This window comes from Hemicordylus capensis, chromosome 5 (genome assembly GCF_027244095.1).
Source record: "Hemicordylus capensis ecotype Gifberg chromosome 5, rHemCap1.1.pri, whole genome shotgun sequence".
In the NCBI taxonomy this organism is placed as follows: domain Eukaryota; kingdom Metazoa; phylum Chordata; class Lepidosauria; order Squamata; family Cordylidae; genus Hemicordylus; species Hemicordylus capensis.
The window spans coordinates 256,936,977-256,952,572 of NC_069661.1; the positions used below are offsets into that span (position 1 = coordinate 256,936,977).

The following is a 15,596-nucleotide window of genomic DNA, read 5'->3' on the forward strand; positions in this document are numbered from 1 at the left end:
TTCTCATCTTGAGGGTTATAGAGAGCATCAGTGGAGTGGGTGGGGGGGAGAGGGAGGGAGTGTGTCCTCTGCATGGAAAATGTGACCCTGGACACAAAGCTTAGAGGCTCCCCCCAGCGAAGTCCAGCTTGGGCCCACAAGGGTTAAGCTGCTGGGCCTGGGGTGGCCCTGCTGAGGCGCCAATTATGACATCACAGTCAGCTGGCTCCGTCTGGACCAAGAACCATCCTTGGCTTGACTTTGCTGGAGTCCCGGCTGCTCAGCCTTTGTCTGGGCTGTCTGGCCAGTTTGGAGTCTCCAGCTGCCAGGAGGCGAAGGGTTGCTTTGCTTCAGTATAGGAAGCGGGGCGGGTCATCACCAAGGCCCCTGAGGACTCCAGTGGGCCAGTTCAGCAGCCGGCTGGGTGGGGCTTCCCTGCTCTCCTTTCAGAAGACCACCAGGTGAGAGGGCGGTTTAAAAGGAGAGTCTCCCTGTCATTGTGAAAGAGACACCCGCGAGCCTTGACACAGAGCGCAGCACCCCTTCCTTCCATTCCCACGGCTGGCCGTTTGCTCCCCTCGTTCCCGCACCCTCACCCTCACTGTCAATTCCCACCCCTGCTCACTTTGTTCCCTCCACCATCTGCCCCCTGCCGCATCTTTCTGGTATGGGAGAGAGAGGAGGGGGAGTAGGCCCCCTGCATCTGGCTCGGCCAGTCTCTCCCTTGTGGCCTTCTCCTTGGGAAGGATGGGCCACCATCTCCCAGGAACATTTATTCCCTCTTCAGTAGCAAACCTGGCCCTATCCACCGATGGCACTCAACATGCATGCAGACAGTGGGTGATGCCGACACCTGAGCGTTGATCTGCATGTGCACACTTCTCACCCTGCAACCTGTAGCCTATATCTATTCAAAGGACCACTCCCAAGACTAACATTTGGGGGGGGGGGTGAGGTCAAAGCTCAGTGGCAGAGCCATAGAGGTACTGCATACAGAAGGTCCCAGGTTGGGCTGGAAACCCCCCATCCACCTGACAACATGAAGAGCCGCTCCCAGTCAGTACTGAGCTAGATGGACCCAGGTCTGGACTCAGTAGAAGGCAGCTTCCTAGGAACACCTGGACAATTCATAGGAACATAGGAAGCTGCCATATACTGAGTCAGACCACTGGTCTATCTAGCTCAGTATTGTCTTCACAGACTGGCAGCGGCTTCTCCAAGATTGCAGGCAGGAATCTCTCTCAGCCCTATCTTGGAGATCCTGCCAGGGAGGGAACTTGGAACCTCAGATGCTCTTCCTAGAGTGGCTCCAACCCTTCAGGAGGCTATCTTGCAGTGCTCACACATCAAGTCTCCCATTCATATGTAACCAGGGTAGACCCTGCTTAGCAAAGGGGACAAGTCATGCTTGCTCCCACAAGACCAGCTCTCCTCCTAGCTCTTACTCAAACACATCCACATCCACTTCTATGTGCCTACCACGCTATGTGAGACTAGCCCTCTAGGCTAACACTTTACCAGGGACACAACTTCAGCGTTAACCTCCTTTTCTCCTGAGCTCCTCAGTTGCTACAGCAACTGACATGCAGTCCTCAAGCTTCAATTTGTCTTTAAATTCATATTCCTTGGGAATACGGAGAATATTCAGCGCTTTTGAGGTGAAGCAGGTGGCAAGAGAGCCTTTTCAGTGGTGGAAAGTCACCCCAAGGTCAGCACCCCTGGTGCCTCCATTGTCCGCGTCTCAGAGCCAGGACCATCCCATCCTCACAGGACGTGTATGGAGTTGGGAGACTCCATGTGTGAGACCTGTAAGATCTTCCCTTTAGGGGATGGGGGTCTTCTGGGAAGAGCACCTGCATGCAGAAGGTTCCCAGTTCCCTCCCTGGCAGCATCTCCAAGGTAGGGCTGGTGTTGTGAACCAAGCCTGATTTGTATACTAGATATGCTAGCATATGAAATTAGGCTGGCTTCACCAGTGTCACAAAGTGACCAGTTCTTTTATACGGTGGCCATGTATAGTCTGGGCGCAAGGAAGAAAGGAGATCAAAGCAATCCTAAATGATTCAAATGGGCTTTATTGAGTATAAAAGAATAACAACATCAATCTAAGTGAGCAGAAAACAAAACAATCTGTCAGTATTACTAACAATATTTCAACCATAGCCAGCAAAAACATTCACCCAGTGTTCCTAACTAACATATGTGTATGTATTAAATCTTCCTAGAGCCTAATATAATTCAGATATAGACAGAAAAAAAGTGGGGGGTAAGGAAGGTTGAGGACTGGCATGGGTTGGTGAGATCAGGAATTAGTAGAGGGAAGAGGGGAAAGGAGAAGAAGGGGAAAGGATGGAGGGATCCTAGGCTTGTGGAGCAGCATATTACCAGGGTCAGAGGCTTCAGAGTGGTGGGGCTTTCAGCTGAAGGAGAGAGGCTTTAGCTGGAGACAGGAGCTTGGGAGCGATGGTCAAGCAGGCAGTTTGCTCACAGCAAGGCCGAGAGTGAGAGCACCATGGCTGGGGAAGTCTTGACTTCTCACTGAGCAGCAGGTGTCACAGACAGTTTATGTCCATGGACATAGTTCCTGCTTGTTGCCCCGTGGCCTAGCAGCAAACTCTGGGATGGCTCTTGAGCAAGTGTGCTTGTTAGGCAAGATTGCTGACTCTGTCCAGTAAGCCTCATTCTTTATAGTTGTATCTTCCTTTGATCTCCATAGAGTCTATATCAAAATATCCTCACGCTTCCTGGGTCCCCCAAAAGGTGACAATTTGCTGTTACCTTCTGGATATTGTCTTTTAATTATTCAGGATATTAGCTCAGTCCAGGGAGATCTGAATCCCATCTTCTGTTAGCTGCTATCCAGGGGAGGGGACATTCTACTTTGCCCAAAGCAAATCTGCACCTCTGAGCTGCAAATGGGCATCTTCTCTTGTCCCCAGATTTCTGGTGCTTGGTCCCAGAAGGTGTTAAAAGGTGTTAGTAAAATAAGAATTAAAATCTATAGGTGTTTTCTTTGTGTGCATTTACCTAGAGTGGAATTTCTATAGACAGCAATTGAGTATCCCCTTTGGGCATGGCAGAGCAATCATTGACAAGGATTAACATAGACCTTGCAGGAGGAAATGAAAGCTCAGCTTCTCACTTCTTCCACCCATTATCTGATAATGGGTTAGATTTTAGCATTTGGATCGCTCAGGCCTGGCCTTTGTGTTGCTTTGAGTACCCATTTCACAATACAATGCTGGATCGCCTCTTCCTTCACAGAGCAGTTAGCCGAGGCAGTCATGAGACCTGGGTGTCAGTTCACCTTGAGTTCAGGTATTAATTGATCTCTTAATAAAATGGAATCAGACACAGGCCTGAATTCCATATACTTCTGGGTTGGTACCTCTGGGTCTAATATTGGGGTATGGGGGGGTGGTCTCCAATGCTGGGAGAGATACTCCTGCCTACAACCTTGGAAAAGATTTGGTACAAAACTTACCCCTGCTAATTGAACAAAGAGACACCTTTTAAAGTGGTGGTTCTCTTATACTGAGCAGGAGGGAGCAACTGGCCGAATTCAACCCCAGCACAGCATCTCTCCAGTGGCTGCTACTTGTAAGCTACCTTATGTTTCTTTTCAGACTGTTAGCCCTTTGGGAACAGGGAGCCATTTTATATCTATGTGAACTGCTTTGGGAACTTTCATTGAAACTGGTATTTAAATATTTGTCGTAGCAGTAGCAGCTGGAAGAGCTTGAAGTCCACCCCGCTCCTCAGAGCAGGATCTGCTGCAGCTTCCCTGCCAGATGGCCACCCAGCCTCTGTTTGACAACCTCTAGTGAAAGAGAGCCTGCCACTTCATGAGGCAGACTGTTCCACTATCAAACAGCTGCTACAATTAGGAAACCCCTCCTTATGTCTACTCTGAACCTGCTCGGGTCCTGCCTTCATGAGCAACAGAGAACAAGTCTGCTTCTCCTCCTCCTCTGTGGCAGCCCTTCAGATATTTGAAGAGGGCTCTCGTATCTCCCCTCTCTTAGGCTAAAGAGTTCTCTTCCTATGTTCTTAAATCAGTCCAAGTGAATTTTCCAAATTTGAGGCTTGACCTGTCAAATAGCTCTGAATCTTGATTCCTCTGCCTTCTAAAGTTTTGGTTACTCACCTCCCAGCTTCCGGTTACCTGCACACCTAAGCAACACTGACTGCTTCCTTGACCTTCCTCTTATCTTGTACAGAATTAAATCATCCTTGGCATTTATTCAGGAGAAAGAGAGCAGCAGCAGGGCTTTTTCTCAGTGCTAATTCAAGTGACTCGAACACAAAGCAAGCCCACCGTGTCCTGTTGGCGGCATTACCCTCCCTCTGTGTATGGTCTGGGAGGTTCCTTTCTGCCGTGGCCCTTCGTGGCTTCCCTCACAAGAGTTCTTGCTGAGCTTCACTTTCTGACACCATCCCCACAGCTTCAGGCCACTCTTTAGTACTTGTCCTCGGTTATTATATGTGCCTCCATTTCCCCGGGTGTTCTTTTTGCTCTCAGAACATTCCCTGTACATCTATCCTGGTTTCTTAAGAAGTTCTTAAGAAGTTTTTTCCTACTCACGGGAATGGTTTGCAATTCTGTCTTCAGTATCTCATGTCTCAGTCACCTTAAGTGGCGCAGCGGGGAAATGCTTGACCAACAAGCAGAAGGTTGCCGGTTCAAATCCCCGCTAGTACTATATCGGGCAGTAGCAATACAGGAAGATGCTGAAAGGCATCATCTCCTACTGCGCAGGAGGAGGCAATGGTAGACCCCTCCTGTATTCTACCAAAGGAAACCACAGAGCTCATGGTTGCCAGGAGTCAACACTGACTCGATGGCACAGTTTACTTTACTGAATCTCTTATCCCTCTTGGACTCTTGTTTTCCTTTACAATTTCTAGTTGTTGGGTCCCACCTAGTTTCTCTCTGAGCTTCTGAAAATCATCTTTCCTGAAACCCAAGGTGCACATCCAACTTTCTGAAGTCTTTCTTCCCTTGGATATTGTTGGGGTTTTATGATTATTTCCCTTTCCCTTTGGGGTAAGTGCAACGTATTCTAGCAGAGGGCTAAGGAAAGCTTAAGCTCCAGTTACAGAGTGTGGCATCTAGTTGTTGCTGCTTTTTAAGGAACACGCAGGGAGATCACTGTGGAGTTTAAGTTATTTACGGTAACTAGTTTTATTGGTGAAATGCGTTCAGATAGGAAAGACCTAATCTTGTCTAATAACTACATTTTGAGGTCATTCACATAAACAAAAACTGTGTTCCACCCAGGTTTGGGAGCTGTGTGTGCTCCCAATCTTCGGTTGTGTGGAAGCAAGGTAGGAGGAAAACCTGGGTAGAAGCAATTGTGTGGAAGGTAGGAGGAAAAGCTACCCAGGTTTTCCTCCTAGCTTGCTTCCACACCATGGACCGGGTCTCACGATCCATGAGACCCAGTTTAGGGAAGTGAGCGGGAAGAGTGGGCTAAGCCCGCTCTCCCTGCTCACGAGCAGGGAGGGAGCCCTGGGTGGCCGGATCGGCTGCCCGCACGATTGCCGGCTCCAAGACGGAGCCGGCGGGGGCTGGGGAGCTTGGGGCCGCGCGGCCCCCGCAAGCCCCAGTATGAATCGTCAGAATAGCCCCCATCACTTCTACCCAGGTTTTCAAAGCTGGAGGCATAGAGTAGAGGCAAACAGGGACAGGTAAGGAGACCCTCACCAACTACCTCTACCCTAGTGCCCCTAGTGGTCACTGGGATAGTCAATGCAAAAGGTCAATGTCACTGCAACTCCATCTCTAGCAGTTATCATTAATTTTACCCACTTTCCCCACTTTCATGCCCACTTCACCCCAGGGTTGGTAAGGACTAATTTAAGGGTAGCTGGAAAGCAACCCCCCGCCAGTTCCTTTCCCCACCTTTTGAAAGATGAAGTTGTCAGCATGGGAAGTCAAAAACATATTGGACAGACCTCATCCCAACACTTGGAGTTAGACTTCAACTTTTGCAGGATAACTGAAGCTCTCCATTACCACCAGTGCCTGCCTCGTCTTTGAGAATTTGGTAATCTGTCTAAGGGAAGAATGATCCAGGTCTTCTGCTTGCCCAGATAAACTCCCTGTGAAGGGGAAAGATTTTTGTAGCCTCAGAAACGAGCTTACTCCCAGGGAGATAGCCATTCCCAAAGAGAATACGATAGCAACCTTCAGGTCTCTTCACTGGCCTTCTGTTCCAGGCATTCCAAGGCTGTGGAGTCTGCTTTAAGCTCAAGTCTTTACAGTGGTATTTGATGAAGACTAAGGTAAAGTGTGCCGTCAAGTCGATTTCAACTCCTGGCGCCCACAGAGCCCTGTGGTTGTCTTTGGTAGAATACAGGAGGGGTTTACCGTTGCCTCCTCCTGCGCAGTATGAGATGATGCCTTTCAGCATCTTCCTATATGCCGAATATAGTATGATATACCAGCGGGGATTTGAACCGGCAACCTTCTGCTTGTTAGTCAAGCATTTCCCCACTGCACCATTAGGTGGCCTATTGATGAAGACTAGCTGGGTCTTACTCCTAGGCTGGAGAGGCTTTCCCCAACAGATTTCTCCCACGGGGGGCAAGTCTTAGTCAGGCACCATACCTGTAAGCTCTGGCATTCCTCCCCTTCCAGAATGAACTTCCTTTCTTGTATGCCTAGAAGCAGAGGGAGGAGGGAAGGATTTCCTCCAGTGCCCATCCCAGGTGGTGTGTATGCATTCTATACAGATAATGCACTTTCTGCTCCCATGCTGCTGGGTCTGTTTCTTTTAAGCAAGTTCAACCACTGTATTCTCATCATGGGTTGCATCCCTTCCAGTTCCAGGACCGATCAGTTCACATTTACTTTCCTTCAAGTTCACTTGGTTCCCCATACTTTGTGTGCTTGTCTGTAGGCCATCGGTATTGCCACCTACTGGCTTTCTCGCTGCAGTTTTTTTTTGGGGGGGGCATATTTCTGAGTGCCCTCCTATGCCATCCTGCTTCTGCCTTTATCACACTTGTTCTTGTGCCTATACTTGGCTAGCTTTATACTTGGCTGTGGGCTTTTGGCTTTTGTCCGACTTCCCGTTGGGGTTTTGTTGAAAGCCCTGATGATGAGGTTTGTGAGGCGTCTCCCGCTGAACACTCCCTTTCCAGACCTTGCGAGGAGTGAGCCGTCTCTGGCCAGACATCCTGTGGGTGGGTTGTGTGGGCCAACATGACCCAAGGACTCAAACCCTCCCCAATGCTGATTAAGTCCGGCTGCCTTGTTTCTTTTGCAGGATGTCTGCAGAGGACACCTCCTCCATCCAGCCTATCCCCATCTATGCATGGAGTGAAGAACAGACACACACATCAACATTTCCAGGCCTTCCAGAAGACGAGGACACTTTCTTATTTGAGAAGGTGCCTTCAGTGGAAGGTGAGCCGCCGATCTCCTGCTGCTCAGCAAAGTGCCCCCAACCAAGTCCCTCATCTCTGGCCCCCTTTGCTGTTGAAGCAAACAACTATTTTTAGGTTTGTAAAGGAGGAAAGCCACACAAAACACCTGTAATCAGGGCCAGATTAAGACATGCTGTGGAGGCTCTTAGCTATGTGAGACTTGAGGCCTCACAGCATTAAAAAGAATACACTCTAACAAAAAGAATTTTTTTTAAAAAATAGAAATAACAAAGGTTTATTTCCCCCCATATAGATTTGGCAAAGATGCAGTGAAAAATGAATCATCTAACAGAGTTCTCTTGCAATAAGCTTGCTTGCATCAGAAATGCCTTTAACTGAAAACACATTATGATTTCTTATTTAAAAATTTTCAGGGATGCTAATGTAAACACAAGGCTGGTTTCACAGTTCAGCATTACTAAATTGGAAAGAAAAAACCCCACCAACCTGCACTATGTCGGCTTCTCATTTCACATAGAAGTATAAAAAAAATTCTTTTGTGATTTTTGGAAAGCTAAGTCATTTATGATGTCATCTAATGAGAAGTTTTGAAGTTTATCACGTTCTATGCACATACATGGGGCTGCCCTTGAAGAATATTTGGAAACTGCAGCTAGTGCAAAATGCGGCAGCTAGGGTTTTATCCAGAGCTCCTCACTGGGATCACATCATGCCCATTTTGAAAGAGCTGCAAAGGCTGCCAGTTTGTTTCTGGGTCCGATTCAGGGTGCTGGTTTTGACCTCTGAAGCCGTTAATGGTTTGGGCCCGGGATACCTGAGGGACCGCCTGCTCCCAAGGGTTGCTGCCCACTTGACAAGCTCGTCTGAGGGGGCTCTGCTCTGGGTGCCAACAATGAGGGAGACTTGGCTGTCGTGCACGCAGGACAGGGCCTTCTCAGTTGTTGCCCCCAGTGTCCATCTGCTCCTCAGTCTAAATCACATTTTTTAGAAAGCGTGTGAAATCTTGGCTTTTTACCCAGGCTTTTATATGATTGTCTCTACTGCTGCTGCTTTGTATTTTGTATGGTAATATTGTGCTTGTATTTTAAATCTTTTTAGTCAGATCTTTGTTTTTGCATTCTAGCTTAATATTTTAATTGTGTAATTTTTGTAGTCTTGTTTTAATTTTTCTGTGTGAACCGCTTTGAGATTGTTTTAATGAAAGGTGGTATACAAATCTAACAATAAAATAAAATAAATAAACAATGCTTAGTGCAGAATGCCTGAGGAGAGCCCCGTCACCTACAAACAGCCACCCGAGTCCAGCATTCTCCCTCATAGGCGGGTGCTTCTAGGAAGCCCACCAGCGGGTCCTGGAGACAATAGCTCTCTCCCAGGGTCCTACTGTTGCATTTTATTCTCTTTACATTGTTGTCTCTATATTTTCTATATGAGTCTATATTTCCCTTGGCCCTTCTTTTTTAAAAATATGGATTTTTATTGGTTGTAAACCTTTTTTTTTTTACACACAGTTTTTGTGTGTCAGAGTGATGGGTGTCTTGCTGTTTTGTAATGTTGAAACAATAAAGCTGCTGCTGCTACTACTGTTGTTCTCCAGCAACTGGTATTCAGAGGGAGGCTGTCTCTGAACATGGAGGTTCCATAAAACGAGGACAACTCGGAACTGAACCTGAATGCCTGTCCTGGGGGTATGGGACGGGGATGGGTGTGAACGTGGCGCCGTCTCCCGCCTCCGACTAGGGAGTTGGGCAATCCATTTCCTGAGGGCCCGTCTTGCAGGATCTTGCTGGAAGGGCAAGCCATTCAGAGAACCCATCCCTGCACCTCCAAGTATTCACCATATTCCCTTCCCCTCCTCTAGAAGGAAGGACCACATTAGAGTGCAACCCAGAAAGCCTGAGCAGGAGAATTCATGAGCCACTGCCTGCCGCCAGATGGGGTTTTCAGAGCATTGGATGAGGATGGGGCCCCAATGGGTGGCTTTTTCTTCTTTGGCCAGTAAAAACCATGCTATGCTCTCTCTGGGCTAGATATCCCGTCTTTGCCATCAGCTGGCACGCGAGTGTCTTCAGCAAGCATTCTGAGTTCAGAGCAGGAGAATTCAGCCCTGGAGTACGTCCGGTCTTTCATCTGGAGCAATGGACAGGTATCCGCATTCTCTGCTTCTTTCATGTTTTCCCCTGCCCCTCCCCAGGCTGTCAGTTTCATCCTCTCAGGACTGCCAGACCATTGCAGGTCTGGGGGTCTGGAGCCCAGGGAAGAAGCAGAGCCAGGAAACAGGGAGGGATGGCTCCTCGCTCCTGAGTGGCTTTGTCTGGCAACAGCTCTGTAGGACCAGGCAGAACCCGACTGGTCTTTTGCGTCACCTGACCCCTGCCCTGGAATGGCTGCAATACTGCAATGTCGCCACCTGCAAGGGTGGCGCTGCAGCCCAGCTGAGTGCACGGTGGTTAGCATTGTCCTCTGGCACCGTGCAGAGAGAGTTAGGAATCTGCACCCTGCAGCCAGATGCCTGGTTTTGGACCCCAGTGGTCTCGCCACCCTCAGCAGGGTGGTTGGGGTTCGTCATGCTTACGGCGTTTGATCATAAAAGGATGAAACTGCTGGCTTCCAAGTGCTGGGGGCAAACAATAGAGCAGTGAGAACTCTGTTCCAGTGAATGTTGGGATCTCTTGGAAGTTTATTGGGCTCCTCAGATAGAATATCCGGAGGGCAGACAGGCCTTCCTTGCAGGAATAGCTGACCCCCACCCTACCAAGCTCCCCCTGCAAAGTCCAGCTGTACAGAGAAGACGGTCACCCCATTCAAACGGCCATGCATATACGAGTCAGAGGCAGTACCCAGGTATATATGGTCATGTGAATGGGGTGTGTGTGTATGTGTTTTGGTTCACATTCTCAAGGCAACAGTGAGGGCCCACAGGACCAGCGGATGCCTTGAGTGCATTCACAGGTGGATCTTATAACATCCTAACTGGACCTTGGATTAGGTTCTTTGTTTCCCATCCTTTTTCTCTCTACTCATATTCGCTACATTTCTGGTTTTGGTTGGGGTTTAGGATATGTCTGAGTGGGTGAAATTCTTGGACGAGTTGAACATTCTCCACAGCAGCAGCAGCACCACCACGACCACCACCGTCCATAGTCTCCACATTTCATCGTTGGCTGTCAAAGTCATCAAGGTGGGTAATGGTGCCTGTTAGGTAGGCTGGACTGGCCAGTCAGCTCAAGAAGCCTTGCTGGAGCAGGGACATGCCATGTGTGCTTAGGTTTTGCCCAGGAACCATCTTCAGTGCTGTCAAGCCTCACTTAGAGATGCTGCAGGGCTTGAAACTGGGGCTTTATGCATGCAGCATAAATGCTCTAGCATTGAGTTATGACCCCACTTGAACTGATCGGCCTGGTTCACACAATTGTCAAAATTGGGATAGGAGGCAGGCTATCTTGGCTTGCATGATCGTGTGAACTCAAAAAAATGGCCTCTAGCCCAGTTTGCTCAAAGCTGGGTAACCCAGCTTTCTTACCCTGCTCTTTCTTACCCGAGAGGAGGAGGAGGAGGAGGGAGGAGAAAGTTCTGCTACCATGATTCTCTGGTTGTGCGAAACCACTCACCTCTTCTCCTCAGCCACTGGGACCCAGCAGGCTGTTAGAGGTTGCTGATTTTTATGCAATGGGTAAAACAGCAGAGCACTAAGGAATGAGCACACACACTCCAGTTACAGAGTAGGTAGCAGAGGATGGTTTGGATATTGCAGCTATTTAGAGAAAACACATGGAGATCCTTGTGTGACTAAACACTAAATATGTATTGGTTAAATTCACTTAGATAGGAAAGACCTATATCTAATCTAAAGGACTACATAATGGATAGGTAAGGAGAGAGAGAGAGAGATGTTTCCATCTGCTCTCTAGGAGGAAAGGAAGGATTGTGACTCCGCACAGGAAGTGCTGCAGAGTCAGTTCAGGGGTCATAGAGTAGGGACAAAGAGGAAGACCCCTTATTCATTCATTCATTCGATTTTTATACCGCCCTTCCGAAATAGCTCAGGGCGGTTCTTACTCACTGTCTCTCCTCCCAGTGCCCCTAGTGGTCATTAGGATAATTGGTGCAAAAGGTCGATGCACTGGAAGTTCATCTCCAACACAGGCATGAAAACAATAGAGAGTTGTGGCTACAGGGGATGCCATCTATGCCATCTGTGTTTAGGGAGGAGGAATTCTCCAATTAACCTTCCCACCCTCTCACACTGAATTACAGGCACAGACATTGCCTCAGAGTTGCGTGAGGAGGGCAGTATAGTCACTCCACTCCTTCGCCTATCAGCGGGAGCAAAGGTCTGTGCTCCTCTCCGGGAGTCCACCGGACCCACAAACCCCATCCCTGCTGATCGTCTCATCTTCGGCAGCCCCTGCCTTAAATAAAGCCCTACCTTTAGGACACTCCTCCCCCACGTCCAGCTTGCTCCTTCTTCCCTGGCCAGGCAAGTGGATGGGCCACCCAGTCCCTGGCCTCCCAAGGGGGCTGGTTCTCCAACTCCACCCCCTTCACCAGCATTTCCACCCAGGGCTGCAGCTGTGGGGCCAACGCCATCATTATTCCATCTCCACCACTCTGCTGCCGCTCGGGCTGCACCCGCTCACCCCCAAGCAGATGGCGCCCGCCTCTCTGAGCCCTTCCTGGCTTCTGAAGGGGAATTACTGGGGCTGTCCCGGCAACCGGAGCCCTCTGCTTCTCTCGGCAGCCCCCCGCCCCCGGTTTGGCTGGGTAAACAGCCCTGTCTCATGGAGGAGGGTAGGCAAGCCCGACACAATGAATGTGGCACTCTGCAAACCACACTCTATGATTCTGAAACGAGAGCGGCTTCAGCAGGGCTGGGTCTGCCTCCTGCTCCTTCATGGCCAATCAGAGGTCAGCTGCTGATGTCATGAGGTTTCTCCAATCTGTTGGCAGCACAAAGAATGCTGGGAAGACACGGGAGGCCTCAGAATTTATGTATTTATGTGTTTGTTTGTTTGTTTATTGAATATATATACCACCTAGTATACAACTCTCTAGGCAGTGTACAGAATTAAAACATGAAATATAACACATTTGATGACTTTCAGCTCCTGGTTTCAGCCACAGATGCCCCTCCTGGCTTAATTGTGTGTGTCCTGGGTTTGCTGACCCTAATGGAGGTTCTGGTCACGTGGGTAGGAGCTCTCCAGCACTTCAGCCCAGCCCCAGATAATGGTGCCAACAGACCTCCTGGATATGACCATAGGGAGCTGCCTTTTACTGAGCCAGACCCTGGGCCCACCCCGTATTTACTCGAATCAAAGGCAGCTCTGAGTGTAAGACGACCCCCTTAAATAGTAAAGGTTAAATATAGGTTATACCTGCATTTATTCAAAAGGAACCGGACTCTGAATTAGGGGTGTGCACGCAACCGCCGAACTGCGGTCTGGCACTGGGGTGGGGGGCTGCTTTAAGAGCGGGAGGAGGGTTTACTTACCCCTCCCGCCACTTTCCCCCTCCGCCGCTCATAGTTTTTCTAGTAATTGGGGCGGCCCCTTCCCCCGTTTCTCTTGAAAAGGCTCCCAGAAGTCTTCTTCACATCTCTGTGACGTGTGCGTGTGCGTGCAGAAGACTTCTGGGAGCCTTTTCAAGCGAAACGGGGGAAGGGGCGGCAGGGAGGTATCCTGCCGCCACAATTACTAGAAAAACTACGGGCGATGGAGGGGGGAAGCGGCGGGAGGGGTAAGTAAACCCTCCCCCCGCTCTTAAAGCAACCCCGTACCCGAATCGCCCGAACCCTGAACCGCCCAGGTTCGGACCGGTCTGGAGGCCTTTAGAATGTCCTCCAGACTGGTTCGGGCACATCACTACTCTGAATTTAAGTCAACCTCCTGATTTCTAATATCAGAAAACTTGGACAAAATCTAGTCTTGGATTCAGGTAAATACAGTAGCTCAATATCATCTACATCTGGGGTGGGCAAACTTGGTCCTCCAGCTGCTGTTGAACTACAACTCCCATCATCCCCAGCCATTCAACCACAGCTGGAGGACCAAGTTTGCCCTCCCCTGTTCTACACTGATTGGTTGTGGCTCTCCAGGGTCAGGCAGGGAAGAGCCTTTCCCAGCCCTACCTAGAGATGCTGCTGGTGCTCAAACCTGGGATTTTCTCCATGCAAAGCAGAGGATCTGCCATTGAGCCTTCTCCTAGGGCCCAAGTCAGTTCTTACTCTGAAAGGGAATCTTTCTTCCTGGGGCTTCCTGGGGTCAGGGTGTTCTTTGTTGCCGTTCTGCAAGCAGGCTAAACCTTTTCTCCATAGTTCCTGATCACTTGGACGGCATCCATCAACGTTAAGGAGCGAGAGAGGGCAATTGAACAAATCATCCAGCTTTGCAAAAGGATGCTCACCGGTCCTGCCTTCAAAGTGAGTCCCTCTTCCTGAATGCAATCCCATCTTCTCTTTGTTAAGCTGACTCTAACTTCTGGGTCAAAGACATACTTGTAGCAAAATGATGTACCCATGCTGGCACTTCACACACAGGAAGCTGGCTTGTACACAATCGCACCTTGGTCCATCTAGGACAATTTGGTCAACACTGACTGGCAGCATCTCTCCACAGTTTCAACTGGAAGGGGTTCCTCCCAGCAATGCTTGGAGACCTCCCATCAATCTATGGGAAAATAAATATTGAAGCCTTCTCAGCTGTTTGATATTAATGCAAATTATTCAATACAGAGAAGGTAGATTTTTTCTTTAAAGGTTGAAGTACCTAATTCATGTTTTCAATACTGAGAGAAAAGTAGTTGTGTCAGTCAAAGTTGGATTATCATTAAGTTGATAATGTTTCTAAGGACTCTGATATATATATATATATATATATATATATATATATATATATATATATATATTTGGAGATTTAATATACCGCCCAATCCACAGACTCAGGGCGGTGTACAAAACAAGAATAGCATCCGAGATTAAAACATAAAATAAAATAAATAAAGGGCAGACACCTGGTGTTTTTTATTGATTGAGTAACCTATGGAATTGTTATGGAACAGGATGGATTCGTTGGAACAGCCACCTTCTCTCAACTCCTCAGTACTCCTCACCCTGAGGCAGAAAGTATGTCTCAGGACACACTTTCCCTCTCTCGATAGCCAAATATTGGGTGGGGGCTTTTAATTTGTGCAAGGCCAGTTGGCCAGGAATTGAGAGATTAGTGAGCCATGTATGCCCCTAGTTTCCAGTTGTAAGAACCCTCAATGTCCAACGATATTGGGTTGGCACCAATGGTGCCACACCAACCTGACACCGAATAGCCTGAGATCAAATCCTAGATTACTGATGCTGGTGAAATGTTGGGTTGGCCTGGTGCCATCCCATCACCAAAAGCCTCTAGAGTCTAGACCAGATGGCTACAGCCCAGGCCCCGATGAAGCAAAGAAAACCAGGCATGATGAGAAGTCACCCACTGGGACAGAAAGTAGAGGCAGGGGCCAGCCTCCCTGCCCGCCCCTGCTTTCCCCACCATCACCTCTCTCCCTCAGTGCTCTTGCTTGCTTTCCTTTCCACTAGGAGAAGGCCGACTTCCCTGTGGCTGGCCAGCTGGTGGGCTGCTTCATTCTGTGCTGCTCCGACTGCAGTGAGGTGGTCGCCCGCTGTGCCTCTGAAGGTCTCCATCACCTCCACAGTTTCCTCCTGCATAAAGCTTGTAAGAGAATCGGAATGCCTGAGTCATGGTGGTTGATGGGAACATGGTTCCAGGCTGTATCTTTGTCCCAACTGATTTATTTCAGAAAAGGGGGTGAGGCACAGGGCCAAGTGGTGCAGGCAGACCCTGCAACATCTTTGGAGCAGTGGGAATGGCACCCCCACTCCACTTTGTCCTAATACACTTCCCCTGCTCTGGAGTCCAGTCTGAATTTTCCCTAGTGTGGTTTGAACTGAATGGGGTGGGGTAGGGAGAGCTGTAGGTGGCACTGCCTGGCTGCTGCCTGTGGGGTCACAAGACCAGGATTGCTGGTCTGGTGGTAGCAAGCATGACTTGTCCCCTTAGCTAAGCAGGGTCTGCCCTGGTTGCCTATGAATGGGAGACTAGAAGTGTGAGCACTGGAAGATATTCCCCTTGGGGGACAATGGAGCTGCTCTAGGAAGAGCAGAAGGTTCCAAGTTCCCTCCCTGGCAGCATCTCCAAGATAGGGCTGAGAGAGATTCCTTCCTG

At 49.1% G+C, this 15,596-nt stretch overlaps 1 protein-coding gene across 1 annotated transcript in view; it reads left to right on the top strand.

The window, feature by feature from the left end:
* The first annotated feature begins 242 nt into the window (after window positions 1–242).
* The window catches only part of LOC128325988 (maestro heat-like repeat family member 5), a 41,314-nt gene continuing 25,960 nt past the window's right edge, over window positions 243–15,596 (top strand). The window contains exons 1-6 of the mRNA XM_053252000.1: window positions 243–440; window positions 7,254–7,393; window positions 9,405–9,520; window positions 10,433–10,555; window positions 13,691–13,795; window positions 14,951–15,086. Of these exons, the coding sequence (XP_053107975.1) occupies window positions 7,255–7,393; window positions 9,405–9,520; window positions 10,433–10,555; window positions 13,691–13,795; window positions 14,951–15,086 (619 nt within the window). The 5' untranslated portion in view covers window positions 243–440; window position 7,254. The remainder of the gene's footprint in view (window positions 441–7,253; window positions 7,394–9,404; window positions 9,521–10,432; window positions 10,556–13,690; window positions 13,796–14,950; window positions 15,087–15,596) is intronic.